The sequence below is a fragment of the Quercus robur genome, chromosome 4 (assembly GCF_932294415.1).
Source record: "Quercus robur chromosome 4, dhQueRobu3.1, whole genome shotgun sequence".
NCBI lineage: Eukaryota > Viridiplantae > Streptophyta > Magnoliopsida > Fagales > Fagaceae > Quercus > Quercus robur.
In genome coordinates, this window is record NC_065537.1 from 8,797,432 (window position 1) to 8,814,124 (window position 16,693).

General features: G+C 38.6%; 2 protein-coding genes across 2 annotated transcripts; both read left to right on the forward strand.

The window, feature by feature from the left end:
• Positions 1 to 8,947: 8,947 nt before the first annotated feature.
• LOC126721310 (uncharacterized) lies at positions 8,948 to 9,538 on the forward strand. The gene has a single exon (XM_050424362.1). It carries the CDS (start codon positions 8,948 to 8,950, stop codon positions 9,536 to 9,538), a length of 591 nt encoding a protein of 196 aa, XP_050280319.1.
• A 5,064-nt stretch (positions 9,539 to 14,602) lies between these two features.
• Positions 14,603 to 15,472, forward strand: LOC126721311 (uncharacterized). The gene has a single exon (XM_050424363.1). It carries the CDS (start codon positions 14,603 to 14,605, stop codon positions 15,470 to 15,472), a length of 870 nt encoding a protein of 289 aa, XP_050280320.1.
• The last annotated feature ends 1,221 nt before the right edge of the window (positions 15,473 to 16,693 follow it).

Genomic DNA, 16,693 nt, shown 5'->3' on the forward strand with positions numbered 1-16,693 from the left:
TTACTCCAAGTATAAAACGAAAAACCCTAGCTACATTTTAGAGATCTTTGGTGTACTGTGTGTTGAATCTCTTGTGAGATCTAGAGGTGTTTACCTTAGTACACACTGAGGGTTATCAAGATCAAGTTTATGTCAAGAACTTAATGATCGCTTCAGTTGCTGCATAAAGAACTTTAAAGAAGATTTGAAACCTTTGAGTTGAGTCTCAAAGTCACAAGTGGGAGTACTTGTGATTGCAGTGAATCAAGGAAAGAAGTAGTCCATGGACTCGAAGCTATCACATGGTTATAGAAGTAAGTTTTCTACTCGATATAGTAATAGGATGTTAGTGGTCTAAATTCTATTATAAAAACTTCAATTCTTTCATAGTGGATCTGTTTTACCTTGAAGATAGTTAGGTTAAATCCTCCCCAGATTTTTTACCGGTTTGGTTTTCCTGGGTTATCATATCGTGTGTTCTTTATATTTCTGCATTATTTACATGATATGATTTGAATGTTTTAACCTAGATCTAAATAATAAACCTAAGTATTCACTTGGTTAATTAATTAGGTTAAACAATCTAGTTTAGAGGGGTCTAAAAACGTACAGTATCAAAAAGCAATTGATATTAAATCAATGAAGTATATGATGCTCCTTTTATGTTTTCTTTTGCTTTTCCTTATTGTAATATTGAATCAATGAAGCAATCATTACGTACTTTTCTACTGGAAAGAATCTGTGTATTCATATGAATAGTAAAATAAACTTTTGGAATTAGGTCTCAAGCGGTCTCAAGTTTAATTATTACAGTCTTTAATAATGAATCGATTACATAAGCCTTGTTCACAGTTTCACAATTTTTAATAATGAATCGATTACATATTTCACAGTTTTTATAAGATTTTTTTTATAATTTGTATAGTACACGTGAATCAGTACACTTATATACACAGTGATATATGCATGCTTTTAAGCATAAAGTATCCTAATCTTGCTTGAAAATTGACTGTTGTACAAAAACAGAAATAAGCTATTGATATCTCCAACCAGCCACTACTACTAATATTAAGAGAAGCATAACATGAACCACCTTGCATAACATGAACCACCTTGCGACAAGGCAACTAATTTCAGCCGAAGTTGGGTTGGGTGCGGGATAAACATTTCACATATTGAGCGGTCCCGTTTAGGGATGGGACTTCATGCTCTTGCTCACCTTCAACCAGCCTAGTTTTCCCGAGTTGCAGCCTCTTAAATTTTGAGCTTTTCATAATCACAGAATTGTGTATATTTATATGCATCTGTACAGACCAGGTTGCCCATTTTGCAACCTCTATTTTCAGCTTGCATCTCAAAGTTTTGCAACCTATAGCCAAAGCTTGGACAAGAAAAATATGTTTTTGATATATTCTCATAAGTTGTTTTTATCATCTATGTGCCCAATGATTCTAGTTTTTATTTCATATATATACCTATATTTAGGATATTATCCAAACTTAGTAGGGGACATGCAAACTTCAGCATTTAAATTTGACACAGAACTGGTTACACTTCCTTTCACTGTTGTATCAAAATTTTTTTCATAGTTCTAAAAAGATTCTCATTGCACCTTCAAGAATGGCGTACAACATGCAAAACACATATATGAAAATCCATATATTACAAAGTGCTGCAAGTAACCCCAAGTGCTCTATTACAATGTCCATTTCCTCTCTAACATTTCCTCTCCCAACATTTAAAAAAGAAACACAAATCAACGCCGAGAAATGATAAACTATTACCGACAGCTTAACAGAGGATAACAAATACAACAACCAGGTGAAATGCTTGTCTTTTTGAGATTCTAAAAAAGATACCTATCGGGACAACAGAAAAGCCATGTTCTCGAATGGGGTCAGCCATAAATCCTCAACATATTAATCTACCATAAATCTCGTATTTGTTAGTTAATTAATGAAACATTATCATTTAACAGCTTTACCAGCCGAAGAAACAAGCAAAGAGAATCACTCCAGACTAGCTATAACAAAAAATATAATTTATATATAGGAAACTTAAAAATTAAAAGAAATCAAATGTTTCTTTCCCAGCAACCAAACAAAGCATTAGCAGACACCACACATTAAAATGACAAATATTGAATTTATTGTTAATAAATAAAGATTGGGGAATAGAGGAAATTGAAGATTGGGGTACCTTCTAATTCGCAAACAAAGAATGGGGTTATGTACTTTCTAATTTGAAATTGAAGATGCAAATCACCCATTTCTTACTCGATTTCATCAATGTCGAGATTGGTCTTGAATTAACATGGACTAACTGGGTTTTATTTGGACTCTTAATGGTTGAATGGGTGAAATCTGTTTCGTATAGGTTTCCGATGATAGGGACGATTGTGACGAAAGAAAAGGAAGTAGATGGCAAGAGAGAATGAGAATGACAGTGAGAGGGATAGGCAGAATTTTGGGATTGGCAAAGGAGATTGAGAATGACGTTTAAGGGTCGTCAAGGGCCGGGTCGGGCCGGCCCGACCCATTTTTACTTGGCCCATGGGCACAATAGGCTGGACATAATAGGCTATTAACTAGTTAATGGGCTGGGTCGGGTTGGGCTGAAAGAAAAAACCTCAGCCCATGACCCTACCCATGGACAATACCCATTTTGTTTTTAGCAAGTTGGGCTATCGAATTGGGCCTAATGGGCTACCCATGGGCTTGTGTTAGCATATTATTTTATTATTTTTATAAGGAAAGAATCAATTTTTTATAAGGGAATAATCAATCTATTTCTTTAAAGGAAATAATTAAAGAATTTAATACTTAATTACAAATTTTTTTACAATCAAATCTATTTATTTATTTATTTTTTTTTTTTTTTTGTTGATGGAAACCTATTTAATTTTTTTTATTAAGGCTTTAAATAGTTTTTTATTTTTATCTTTAATACAAAAAATGTCAAATGGTTAATTCAAATTTGCTAGACTAGTAGAAAAATATATATTTAGTAAACTAAGTTTAGCACAATTACTTTGAGTATTTTAGTGGCTGAGGGAATTCATAAGAAATTTCTCTATAATATCTCAAGATCAATCCTTCATACACTTCTTATATATTTTTGTTATAAATTATAAGTTATTGGGTTGGGCCAATGGGTTAGGCCAACGGGTTGGGCTATTGGGCTAGCCCACCGGGTACCCATGAGCATAAAAACTAGGCCACGGCCTGACCCACTAGGCTAGTGGGCTACCCATGGGCCTCAATAACAATGGGCCAGGCCGCCTATTAGCCTAGTGGTCCGTCGGGTTTATGGGTCGAGCTATGGACTGTGGGCTATTTGATGACCCTGAATGACGTTGAGAGGGATAGTCAAATTTCTAGGATTGAAAGTGAGAGTGAGAGTGAGAGTGAGAGTGTGAGTGTGAGTGACATAGTGTGTAATATTATATCAACATAGAACTTGAGCTTGTGAAGCTCGAGTTTGAGGTGGCATTTTAAAATTGAAAATTCCAGGTTAGCCACTGCCATAGTTTCAATTCTTAATGGAACTCGAGTTCTTAAATTGTGGTAGATCCCTATATATTTCAGAAACAGCGATAGATTCCTACATATTTTGCCAAAAAGTGGTATTTGGCCATTTTGGCCCAAGTTTTGGGAGTGTTTCATTGATCTTAATTTTTTTAATGTTTTATTAATCCTTAATCTTTTGCTCCTTATTTTTATTGTTTTAAATAGTGACTATAAAGTTATCTGTCTCTCTATCGCTAAGAAAGTGAGCTTTCTCTCTTCTCTTAGGTAGTAGAAGTTTTAGTCCCTTCTTTTTGAAGGAGAGTTTTGTTCTCTATAGGTAGCAAGTCTATCTCTAGAGCTTGTGGGTTTTTTTCTTCGTGGGTTTAGGAAACACATCTGTCTCTTGTGCTTTTCCTCTTGGCTAAGGTATGGAAGATTTGGCTGAAAAATGGAGCAAGTTTTCGCTTTCAGAGAAGGAAAGTGCAGGATTTGTTCTTAACAAAGATCAACGTTCTGGTGAGTTCATTCTAGCAGCACAATTTCTAACCCCCACAGTTTCTAAATATGGAGGCCATGGCAAGAACCTTCAAACAGTTGTGGCGTTCTACGAATGGATTCAAGATTTGCAACCATAATGATCATAGGGTTCTGTTTGTCTTTGACAACCTAAGTGATGTTGACCGAATTATTCAAAGTCAACCTTGGAGCTTTGACAAGCACCTAGTAATGCTACAGAGATATGCAACGGATACCCCTGTCCGTGAATTGGTTTTTACGAAAACACTCCTTTGGGTACAGGTTCATGATATTCCATTGCATTTTATGAATAAGGACGTGGCTGAAAGTCTCCGTGAAGTTGTTGGTGAAGTTCAGAAATCCATGAAAGCAGTGGACGATGAGGGAGTTATTTCATCCGGGTTCGAGTTCTAATAGATGTTACACTACCTCTATGCAGGGGTAGGGTAATCAAAATGGAGAATGGAGAGAAGAATTGGGTGAGCGCCAAATATGAGCAATTGCCGAATTTCTGTTTCTGGTGTGGACGTCTGACTCACAGTGACAAGAATTGAGATCTGTGGCTTGATAGCAAAGGCACACTTCTACCAGAACAGCAACAATTCAACTCTAATCTGAGGGCAGCTCTGTATACGTCTGTGGGAAAGTCAGTCATTTATGTTCCAGGTTTTTACGAGGGCAGAAAATCAGGTACACACAAATCTCAAGAAGCTCGGGCACAATCTAAACCAGTAGTGGCAGCACCAACGCATGGCCCATCGGAGGTGATTCAATCAGACATGGAGACTGAAACCGGTGAGGAAGGAGGGGAAAGTATTAAAGTTGGTGACTTGGCAACTGCTGAAACCAATAAATTGGAGAATACGTTACCACAGGATATTGATTCCTTTCCAAATAGGGACTCTATCTCCAACGGATCCTCTCCTAATTTATCTCCAATTAATTCAGTGGTACATTCAAAGGCTGAGACATCATTCCCTACTTCAGTTACATCGGCTGAATTATCTGAAATTCAAATAAGGGAAATTGATGAGGACATGAATAAATATGGACAGAATACAGGTGTGAAGGTGAAACCGATATCAACTATAAGTGAGAACATTAAGCTGCGGTTTCAAAGTGAATCACTTCTGGAAGGAGGCAAGTCACATGAGGGGAGTAAGCAAGTAACACGTGAGTCACAAATAAAAAATACACGTGGTAGCATCCTGAAGGGTTCTCCAAAAATTAACCCTACCTCAGAGGGAGAATCAAGAAACAGAATAGGGCAGGGGTCAGGGGTCAGGGGTGGCAGCACTAATAGCAAACCTGTTTATGGCAAGCGAAGCGGAGATGATCATTTGGAGTTACTTGGTAAACGTAGAGTGGTTTCAAAAGATGATGAAAATTTTTCTTATTCAATGGTGGAGGTTGAGGTTCAGCCCCGCCAATCGCAATGAGTTGCTTAGTATGGAACTGTAATGGGCTTGGGAACTCATGTATAGAAAACGAGCTTGCTGAAATGGTGCAGGCAAAAGATCCCTCTATCGTGTTTATAGCTGAAGCATGGGCAGATGAAGCAAGGCTAAACAATGTGAAAAGGAAGATACAATTTGAGAATATGTTCATAGCCCCTAGAACAAGTAGAGGGGGCGGTTTGGTGCTATTTTGGAGATCATCAATTGCTGTGACAGTTGAGAGGTCTGATAAAAATCATATTGATGCGATAATTAATAAGGATATGGAAGATGAGTGGCGTTTCACTGGCTTTTATGGTGAACCAGAAACTTTCAGAAGAATTGAGTCTTGGAACCTTCTTCGAAGTCTAAATCAAAAGTTTCAAACTCCATGGCTATGTGCAGGTGATTTTAACGAGTTGATTAGAGGCAACGAAAAATTGAAGGGGAATAGGAGGAGTCATACATAGATGCAGCTCTTTAGGGAAGTAGTTGATGCCTGCAGCTTCATGGACCTTGGCTACTCGGGTTCAAAATATACTTGGAGCAAGCACTTTGCCAATGGTCGGTCACTATAGGAGAGGTTAGACAGAGCTTTTTGCACCAATGAGTGGCTCCAATGATTTGCAGGTACTAAGGTCCATCATTTAACTTGTACTACATCTAATCATATCCCCATATGGATTGTGCCCAATGGTCTTGAACCACCTCCCATCTCAAGACCCTTCCGCTTTGAAGAAATGTGGCTAACGGATAAAGGTTGTGGGAGAACCGTAGAAGTAGTATGGAGAAGCTCAATTCCATGTGATCCCAACATCAAAGTGATGAGGAAAATTGATAAATGTGGTCACGAATTAACTCAGTGGAGCCGGAAGAATTTTGGGAATGTAAGAAGAGAGTTGATTGAGAAGAGGAAACTACTTGCTAGGGCCGAAAAGGAGGCTATCCAATTTGGTGTAAATTTCTAGGTTAGAGAGCTTTCAATGGAGATCAATGAGTTGATGGTAAAAGAAAACAAAATATGGAGACAAAGAGAAAAAAGTTTCTGGTTGGTTGGGGGATAAGAATTCTAAATACTTTCACAGTAGAGCAACACAAAGGCACCGTCGAAATAGAATCACAGGTATCAACAATTCACTTGGCAAATGGGTTCATCATTCTGAGGAGATAGCCAAAGCTTTTATTGAGTATTATCAAAATCTCTTTACCTCATCAAATTCAGTTCTTGGAGACAATGATCTGAACTCAATTCCAACACTTGTCACAGCCAAGATGAACAGCCAATTGTCACAGGAATTCATGGAGTGGGAAGTGCAAGTGGCGCTTAAACAGATGGCTCCTCTTAAAGCTCTAGGCCCCAATGGTATACCTCCCCTCTTTTATCAAAATTATTGGAATCTTGTTGGTGAAGATGTGACAAATAATATTTTATCTTATCCCAATTCAGCAACTCTCCCTCACCCTTTGAATCATACTTTCATCACTCTAATCCCCAAAATAAAAAACCCAACCTCCATTTCAGACTACTGACCTATAAGCCTTTATAATGTCCTTTACAAAAAATTTTCAAAGGTTTTAGCTAATAAGATCAAAAAAATTTTACCGTCTATTATTTCAAAACATCAAAGTGCTTTCAAAAAAAATAGATTGATTTCTGACAATATTCTTGTAGCCTTTGAAACCCTTCATAGTATGAACATTCAAAAATCTAGCAAATATGGCTATATGGCGGTGAAATTAGACATGAGTAAAGTTTATGATAGGGTGGAGTGGTCTTTCTTGAAGGAGGTTATGAGAAATTTGTGATTTAATGAACAATGGATAACCCTCATGATGATTTGTGTAAAATCTGTCTCATATTCGGTTCTAGTGAATGCTGAACCAAAAGGGATGATAAGGCCTTCAAGGGGAATTTGCCAAGGTGACCCCTTATCTCCATTCCTCTTTTTACTTTGTACGGAAGGTCTTCATAGTCTTATATCTAAGGCAGCAAGTGAGGGGACTATCCATGGATTCAGCTTGAGTAGAAGGAGTCCAAAACTAACTCATTTGCCCTTTGCAGATGATAGCTTACTATTTTGCAGGTCTAGCAGGAGTGAATGCCAGAAAATTTTGTAAACTTTGGAGTCCTATGAAAGTATGTCTGGCCAAAAACTTAATCGAGGCAAAACTTCCATCTTTTTTAGCAAATCCACCACAGAGATTGTGAGGGCAGAAATAAAGGAAGCATTAGGAATGGAAGAAATTAAACACTATGACAAGTATTTGGGTTTGCCATCACTTGTAGGGAGGCACAAAAAAGCGAGCTTTGATTATATTAAAGAAAGATTTTGGAGGAAATTGCAAGGGTGGGAAGAAAAATTATTGTCACAAGCAGGAAGGGAAGTCTTGATCAAGGCGGTGGTCCAAGCAATCCCAACCTATACAATGTGTTGCTTCAAACTTCCACTTGGCCTTTGCCATCAAATTGAAGGGCTCATCAGCAAATTTTGGTGAGGGCAAAGGGCCGACCGAAGGAAGATTCATTGGGTTAAATGGGAGGATATGTGTGAGCCAAAATCTGAGGGTGGTATGGGTTTTAAGGAGCTGCCCCTCTTCAATGATGCACTTCTTGCAAAACAGACTTGGCAACTCTTACACAATAAAAACTCTTTGTTCTATAGAGTTTTCAAAAAAAAAAAATTCTTCCCAAACTGCACTATTATGGAAGCTAAGGAGGGTCATGAGGGATCTTATGCTTGGAAGAGTATATTGAAGGGGAGAGAGGTCATCCAGCGAGGGGCTAAATGGAGAGTGGGAAATGGGAACTCTATAAAGCTTTGGGGTGATAAATGGCTGCCCTCACTTACTGCCCCAAGTCTGCAAGGCCCTTTGCCAGCTGAATTGCAAGATGCCACTGTAAGTTCATTCATAAATCCCTTCACTCGAACTTGGGATGTTTCTATTCTGCCTAATGTGTTCAGCCAAGAAGTATCTAAGCAAATTCAGAAAATACCTCTAAGCCGTAACACATGTGAAGATGTCCTCACCTGGCCCTTTGTTCAGTCCGAACCATATTCAGCAAAGTCAGGTTATTTTTTCCTTAAAACTGAAGCTCGGACCTACACTGCACCGAGACAACAGCAAACTGACCCAAACAAAACTCTATGGAAAAATATTTGGAAGCTAGCACTGCCTTGCAAAGTGCGAAATTTTCTGTGGAGGGCATGCCGAAATGCAATTCCCACCAAGTCCAACCTGGTCCGTCGCTGTGTGATTGAGGATTCAACCTGTTCTCTATGCTCCCACCATCAAGAGGACGTCCTCCACTCCTTATGGTCATGTCCAAGTTTGGCGCAAGTATGGGATGATGATCCACAATGGAATTTCAAGAACACAATCAGGTTTCAACACTTTCCACAGCTTCTGCATCATGTTCTAGAATCGGACTGCAATGTGGAATTCTTTTCAATGCTGGTTAGGACAATCTGGTATAGGTGAAACAAGGCCAGAACATCTCCTCCAGCTATGCCTTTAGACCTGGTTCCTCAGCGAGCTTTCGAATCCCTAATGGAGTTTCGGACAGCCCAGCCAAGGAAGGTTTCAGCTCCTGTCAGACCTCGGATCAGGTGGACTCCTCCTCCTGAGGATTTCTACAAAATTAACTTTGATGCAGCTGTATTCCAGGAAGATAATAGAGCAGTTATTGGTGTGATCGTCCGTGATAGCAATGGCTTGGTAATGGCTTCCCTTTCTCAGAATATTCCTCTCCAAAATTCTGTTGCAGAACTAGAGTCTTTGGCGGCATGTAGAGCTCTTGAGTTTGCTTTGGAGCTCGGGTTGGATAAGGGAATTCTGGAAGGAGACTCGTTGACTGTAATGGCTGCTCTTAAGGATGACTCAGCATCTCTGGCTTCTTTTGGGCTTCTAGTTCGTGACGCTCAAAGTTTGGCAGGCTTATTTAATTGTATTCGCTTTTTACATGTTGGTAGGGATGGTAATGTTGTAGCTCACAACCTAGCTAGACATGCACGTCATGTCATTGGTTTTTCTTTTTGGATGGAAGATGTTCCTATCCATACTCTTGTTGCTTATCAAGCGGATTTGCCTTTTACCTAATAATATTCATGAACTTCTTTCTCAAAAAAAAATTAAAATAAAAAACTAAAAAACCAAAAAAATTGTTGAGCTAAAATTCCTTTGTTTTCTCATTATCTCCTTCGTAATTACATCATTAGTGACCCCAAAAATGAGAGTTCTTTTATTTTTAATTTCTAAACTAAAATATGAAAATCTAATAAAAATATTTTTCAGGAAAAAATAAAATAAAAATATTTTTAGTTATGACATTCAAAACACAATTTCAACTAACTTGGTTAAAATGTAAGTGAAATTGCTGTTTTGAAAAAACGATTTCAACTTACTTGACTAAATTTTAAGTGAAATTGTGTTTTGTAAATATAAATTCAACATTTAAAATTATGTCCTCAAAACAAATTTTTTTTAAAAAAAGTGCTAAATTCTCAATTCTTAAAAAAGTCAATTTGAATAATAATTATTATTAAAATAATATAATTTAGTTAATTTTGCCCGGAAGCAACCAGGCTTAAACACAACTAGAGATAAACTACCTATAGGATTAAGAGAACTAAGATAAGTATCCAGTTTTAGCTGCCTATTGGCTGGGTTAGGCATTATGACATTATTGACCAGGACTATGTGCCTGCATGCTCAATTCCCTCGGGATATGTGCACAAGTTCTATATGATGTAGGGTTGGTGTCTGCATGTTTAATTCTCGGAGGATATGCTCACAAATTCTATAGTCAGACTTGCTTGACTAGTGTGTGGCTTGTGCCTACATATTCAATTCCCGTAAGATATGTACACAAGTGGCCTTGGCGTTCCGACTCACGAGGAAGTCTTAGATGAGAAATCCACTAGGGATGATGAAAGACTCACTGGGGAGTATGATTTGCTAAGAAGTGTGTTGGTGACCCATGGGGGAGTCTTCTCAGTATGTAGTTCACTAGGGAAGATAACTTGCTGAGAAGTTTGGTGGTGTCACATTGAGGAGCCATCTTGATGATGTCGACCTACAAGGAAGTCTTTGATGGTGGGCGATCCACTAGGAAGAAAGGCTTATTGAGGATTGTGTGGGGTCCATTGGGAATAAGATAACTCGCTGAAGAGTTTAATAGTGACTTTGATTCATGGGGAATTCTTTGATGGTTTTGACCTACGAGGAAGTCTTAGATGATGGGTAGTCCATTGGGGAAATATTTTCTTCTTCTCCTTCATGACTTACTGGGGATATTTGGTGGATTATACTCAAGAGGGGGTTTTATCCACTTCATGGGGGAAAGTTTCTTCATAACCCTCGAGGGGGTTGTCCTTGTGTCTTAGACCCTTGGGGGAGTCCTTCTGTGATACTGTACTTTACTGGGGATTTAGTTGATGATCTTAACTCATGGGGGGGTTTCCTTGGTGATTTTCTATCCATTGAGTGATGTTTCTTGATGCTTTCAATCCATTGGGGATGCTTTGAGGGTCTTTGTGTCTTTTGGCCAACTGAGGGTATTTCTGCCTTTTTTTATGCATTCTTGAATTTTCTTTGGCACTCCCTATCTCCTGGGAACTCAAAGGGGATATATATACACACACACACACTAAACTACACATAGTTTAGTGGGGAGGCCTAAACTACATGTAGTTTAGCCACTAGATGCATTCTCATCTCTTCAAAATTTTCCAACGATTACCAACCGTTTCTTTTCTTTTCTTCTTATTTCTCTTCATCTCCCTCATCTCTTCACTTTCTCTCTAAATCTCCAACTTCCCTCTCTCTACAAAAACACTGCCTTTCTCTCATTCTCCCTCACAATCTAATCTTTTCTCTTCATACTTTCATCCAAAACTCTATTTCTCTCTCAAACTCCATGGCACCCAAGTTCAAGAAAAGCTCCTATGTGATATCCGACGATGTGTTCAATCTTACCCGTTGGAATGGGGCTGTGATGTTGAACGATCCTCCCTCTTTGACCCACAAGCTGAATGATCATCTCTTAGAGAATGCACGGACCAAATTGGTGAGTTTTCCAAACTTATCATTTTCAAGTTTTGCTTTGATCTTCCATTTTAATACGTTTTTGGACATATAAATGCTTGGGTTTTGTTGCGGGATGCATAGGTCTAGATGAAAACTCGGCACCTTAGGAAGGGTAGGAACATGTTTAGGATGAGTTTTGATCGAAATGTGCTTGAAAATGTCGAAGAAGACTTCTTTATCTGTACTCATGCGTACGTGGATATCGTCTTGCGTGTGCAACTTTTACTTATGCGTACACATACTTAACTAATGCATACATAGGCTCTCTTCATGCGTATGGACGCATGATCCAAGTACGTGTGTAGCGTCTCTGCGTACACAAATGCGGGCCCGCGTATGCATACTAGCACTCAGAACCCTATTTTGATTGTTTTAACTCCTTTTCCACTCATTTTCTTGCCTAATTATCATTTTAATGCTCTATTTTCATCCTTTTGCAGGCCTTGCCCGTTTTCTCAGGTAGAGGCAGCACCATTCGTGTTGCTTCATGGTATCGGGTCATGACCAAGGAGACCAAGGGCTACATACGTGCTGCGGGCTTCGAGCCTATCATCAGTTTGCTACCAAAGAACTCTGCAAGTGCCATTTTGGTGTAGTGCTTAGCTGAGAGGTGGCGGGACACTGCCCACACCTTACATATTGTTGACCAGGAGACGATAGTGACTCCCCACGATTTCCACCGAATGACCGGTAGGTGTGATGGGGCACTCATCAATTTTGAGGGCAAGTCGGGCATGTAACTAGGTATAGAGTTGCTCGGGAGGAAGTACTCGATGGATACCGTCAGCTACTTTGATATTAGACGGATTAGCGACCCCTTCCGTAGGAGACTCCTAAGGATTGTGCCTGGATGGGGGCATTTTTGCTGTACATCCTGGGGCCTATCTCTTTGCCAGTGGGGGGCAGATAGTGTCCGTGAGGTGGCTATCCCTCTTTCGTGACTTTGAGGGGGCCCGGAGGCTAACTGGGGGCAGGCATGTCTCGCCTATCTATACTCATCCTTTGACACTTTCAGCAGGTGCACTCTGTGCTAGCTTGTGGGGCCTTGGAAGCTCCTTGAGGCTAATTCTCTTTTCTTTTCTTTTGTAGCCCATGTATTTCCCATTCTTGCAACTATTTTCGTCCATATGTTATCTAGGCTCGAAGAAAACTGCATATCATGCTCTTATACCTTTGTCTTGCAAACCGCCAACTTGCAAACTGCATTCATATTTATATCTCGTAAACTGTCATCTTGCAAATTATACTCATTCATCTTGCAAATTACACACATTCATCTTGCAAACTGTCATCTTGCAAAGTGTATCCATTCATCTTGCAAACTGTCATCTTGCAAAATGTGTTTTCTCTTTTTAGCCCTAGGCCTTGAAGTACGGTCTTATTGCTCATGGAGTGGAGGTGGATCTAAGGAGCTTCTTCTTGATTAGGACTCACTTTGACAGACTTTCTTCCGAGGAGCTGAGTTAGACACATTCACTTTCACTTGCTACATTTTTTGAGAGAGAGAGAGAGAGAGAGTTGTACAAAAGTCAAAATAGAGTCCAAAGAGAGCAAACACCAGAATGGAGAGAGAGAGAGAGAGAGTACTAAAGTAGTAGTAGTAGTGGGAGTTGGTGTAAGGTGTCTTTCTTTCCATTTCATTTGTATCAAACCCCTAGTGACCCAACATATCACTATATTCATTCCTTTTAATACTAGTCTCACAAATTATTTTACAATATTTTTACAAATTATTAATGTGGCAAATTTTTACTAATTTTAATTCGGGTAACCATTTTTATCACATTTTTATTTACCAAAAATTATTTTGTAAATGCAAAAGCCAAATCAGCAATTTGTAAAAATGTTGTAAAATAGTTTGTGTTTGTGGTATTATTCCATTTTTTTTTCTTTGGCTAAATACTATTTTTGTCCATATATTTGAGGAGAAGTGCCACCATCTACAATATTTTTACAATACTTTTATAATAAATCTTATGTGACAGATTGTTACAAGTTTTTAATTTGAATCCACTATTAAAATTACTTCCTTGCCCACTAGTAATAGTTAGTAACAATTTGCCACTTAAGATTTGTTATGAACGTGTTGTAAAAATTTTATGGACATAGCATTTCTCATATTTTAAGGTCATTGTTAATTTAATTTCTACATTTTGGTAACATTCAATTTGATTTCGGATGGTTGAATAAGATATTTGAGGTTCAATCCTCGCTTACACCAAAAATTGATTGATGTTTTAGTTTGATGATAAGAAGCTATCATCAGAAGCAAACAACAGAGGTTGAAACTCAAATACACACACACATACATATGTTTATTTCATGTTAAAAATAATATGAACCAAATTAACTGCTACTAAAATATAGGAAAAAAAATTAATAATAACACTAAAATGTAAGGACGAAATACCCAAACTTTGGTTTTTGGTTATTTTGCTTCTAAGAAAAGAAAAGCCAGTTTTTGCTTGTGGGCTGAGGTACTGCCTTTTTAAGAAGAATTATTATAATTTAAAATTTTGCTTTTTGTTTCTTATCTAGTTGTAATAGGCAAATAGTATACACAATCTTCTAAGAAAAGCTAGGTTTCTTTTTTGTTTTAGTAAGAAAGAAATAATTGATCTAAGATCACATTATTTATTACAACTTATTGAAGTGGTAAGAAAGAAATAATTGGTTTCGGCAAATTGTTATAGGTTTTTAATTTGAATCAAGTACTGAAATAACTTTCTTACTTACTAGTAACAGTCAGTAACAACTAGCCATTTAAGATTTATTGTGAAAGTGTTGTAAAAAATGATATGAACGTAGCATTTCTTATATTATAAGGTCACTATTAATTTAATTCCTACATTTTGGTAACATTCAATTTAATTATAAAGGAATTTGGAAATATAATTTCAAGAAGTTTCTCTGTCACTAGTGAAGGTTGGGTTCCCTAACCTCTCCTAGGTTGTAGAACTGTTGTCCCTCTTTGAAGTTGCTATTTTGTCCCTTAGGGTAACAACGTTACACTAAGGTCTTGTTGTAGGGTTTTCTTCTTCGGGGTTTAGGGACACACTTCTCATCTCTTGCACCATGGAAGATCTCACTATACAGTGGAACGGGCTCTCTCTATCACACAGGGAAGGTCCTAAGCTCTGGCTACACTCAAATTTGGCTTCTTCTGAATATACTATTGCTACAAAATTTTTGACAAAGCGACCTTTAAACACTGATGCAATTGCAGCAACTTTCAAGCCGTTGTGGAGATCCAAAAATGGCTTTAGGGTGAAAAACCTTGGTAACCATGTTATCTTATTCACCTTTGACAATGAGGAAGAGGTGGATACGATTATGGCCAACGAGCCATGGAGTTTTGACAAGCATCTTATGGTCCTACAACAATATGGTAAAGACTCAATTGTGGAGGAACTATCATTTAATCTTACTCATTTTTGGGTGCAGGTCCATGGTATTCCTTTAGGATATATGAACCCAACGGTGGCAGCGGGTCTCTGTGAAACTATTGGGAAAGTGATCAGCCACCCAAAAATACCCATTGAAGATGGTGGAGGTTTCATGAGAGTGCGGGTTCTTGTTGATGTATCTCAACCCTTATGTCGTGGAAGAGTTATTTGCCTTGATGATGGTAAAGAATTATGGGTTCCCTTCAAATATGAGCGGCTGCCTAATCTTTGTTATCGGTGTGGACGGCTTACACATAATGACCGTGACTGTGAGTTGTGGTTAGATAGTGAAGGTATTCTCAAGGAAACAGATAAGCAGTATGGTCCATGGATACGAGCTTCTCCATTTGCGAGCTCTAGCAAGGCAGTGATTACAATAATGAGGTTCTACCTTAAAAATAAGGACACACCAAAAGGAGGTAAACTTGATGGCTTATCACAACGGCTGCCGGTGAAAGACATGACAAAACGTGCAAGTGAAGTTCCTCAAACTAATTAGGAAAGTGTTGAAATGGTGGGAGCAATTAATTCAAATTCAAAAAATTCTTTCCTTACTCAGAATGGTCGGGCTAGCCAAAATCAATCAATCCTGGATTTGGTGCATTCACAAGTTAGCATGGATACGTTGGAGAAACAAATTGAGGAAATTGACCAGGAATTAAGTAAGTTTGACTTACCCGTGAATGAAGATCATAAGCAGAGTATAGAAACTGAAAATACTTCCCTTCAATGCACCCCTCCACTTACAACAATATCCACCCCTAGCCCGTCATTTACTCCCCCTCCTTCCCAAAATTCTAACTACACAACTGAACCACAACAGCATCCTAACCCGATCGTCCCACCATCACTCATTACTCCCAAAATTCCCATGAACAACAAGACCCCACCACCCCTCAAAAATTCCAAGACTCCCAAAAATAATCCTGCTTTTCCCAAACCAGATGTAACCCATGCAAATACCCACCCCATAATCACACGTACTCTCTCTCCTCCTTAATTTCCTAACCATCATATTACACCTCATCAACTCCCAAAGCCAACTTCACCACCCCACCATACTTCCAAAAATACCTCTGTTTCTTCCTCGCAAAACAGAGCACCTAGCAACACCCCTTCCTTCGCCACATGGAAATGTATCCCACGACCTGTCTCACAAGAAGCTGGGATTAATTCTGAACCACTAGGGCAGAAATGAGCAGCACCACATCATGCACCTCAGTTTGAGTTACCAAGTAAGAAATAAATGGTTTCTTAAATTGATAATGAAAACATCTTGATATTGGCAAAGGCTGGTTCCCAGCCCTGCCAGGAGAAATGAGTCTACTAGTATGGAACCGTCGTGGGCTTGGGAACCTACGTACAGAAGATCAGTTTGCAGAATTAGTGTGGGCAAAAGATCCCTCTGTCGTGTTTTTAGCTGAAACATGGATAGATAAGGATAGGCTAGCTCAAGTTCAAAGACGGATAGATTTCAAGAATATGCTCAAAGTTCCACACAGAAATAAGGCGGGAGGATTGGTGATTTTTTGGAAGGAAGATTTTGACTTCTCAATTGAGACTTTCTCTCCAAATCATATTGATTCCACGATTAATAAGGGTAAAGACAATGAGTGAAGATTTACAGCCTTCTATGGGGAACCAGATGCGCGATTAAGCTATGAATCATGGGCAAAACTTCGTACCTTAAAATCTCATAGCAGCTTGCCATGGATTTGTG

Excerpts from the sequence above, each read along its gene's own strand:
- LOC126721310 (XM_050424362.1), top strand. The coding sequence starts at position 8,948 with ATGCCTTTAGACCTGGTTCCTCAGCGAGCTTTCGAATCCCTAATGGAG.
- LOC126721311 (XM_050424363.1), top strand. The coding sequence starts at position 14,603 with ATGGAAGATCTCACTATACAGTGGAACGGGCTCTCTCTATCACACAGG.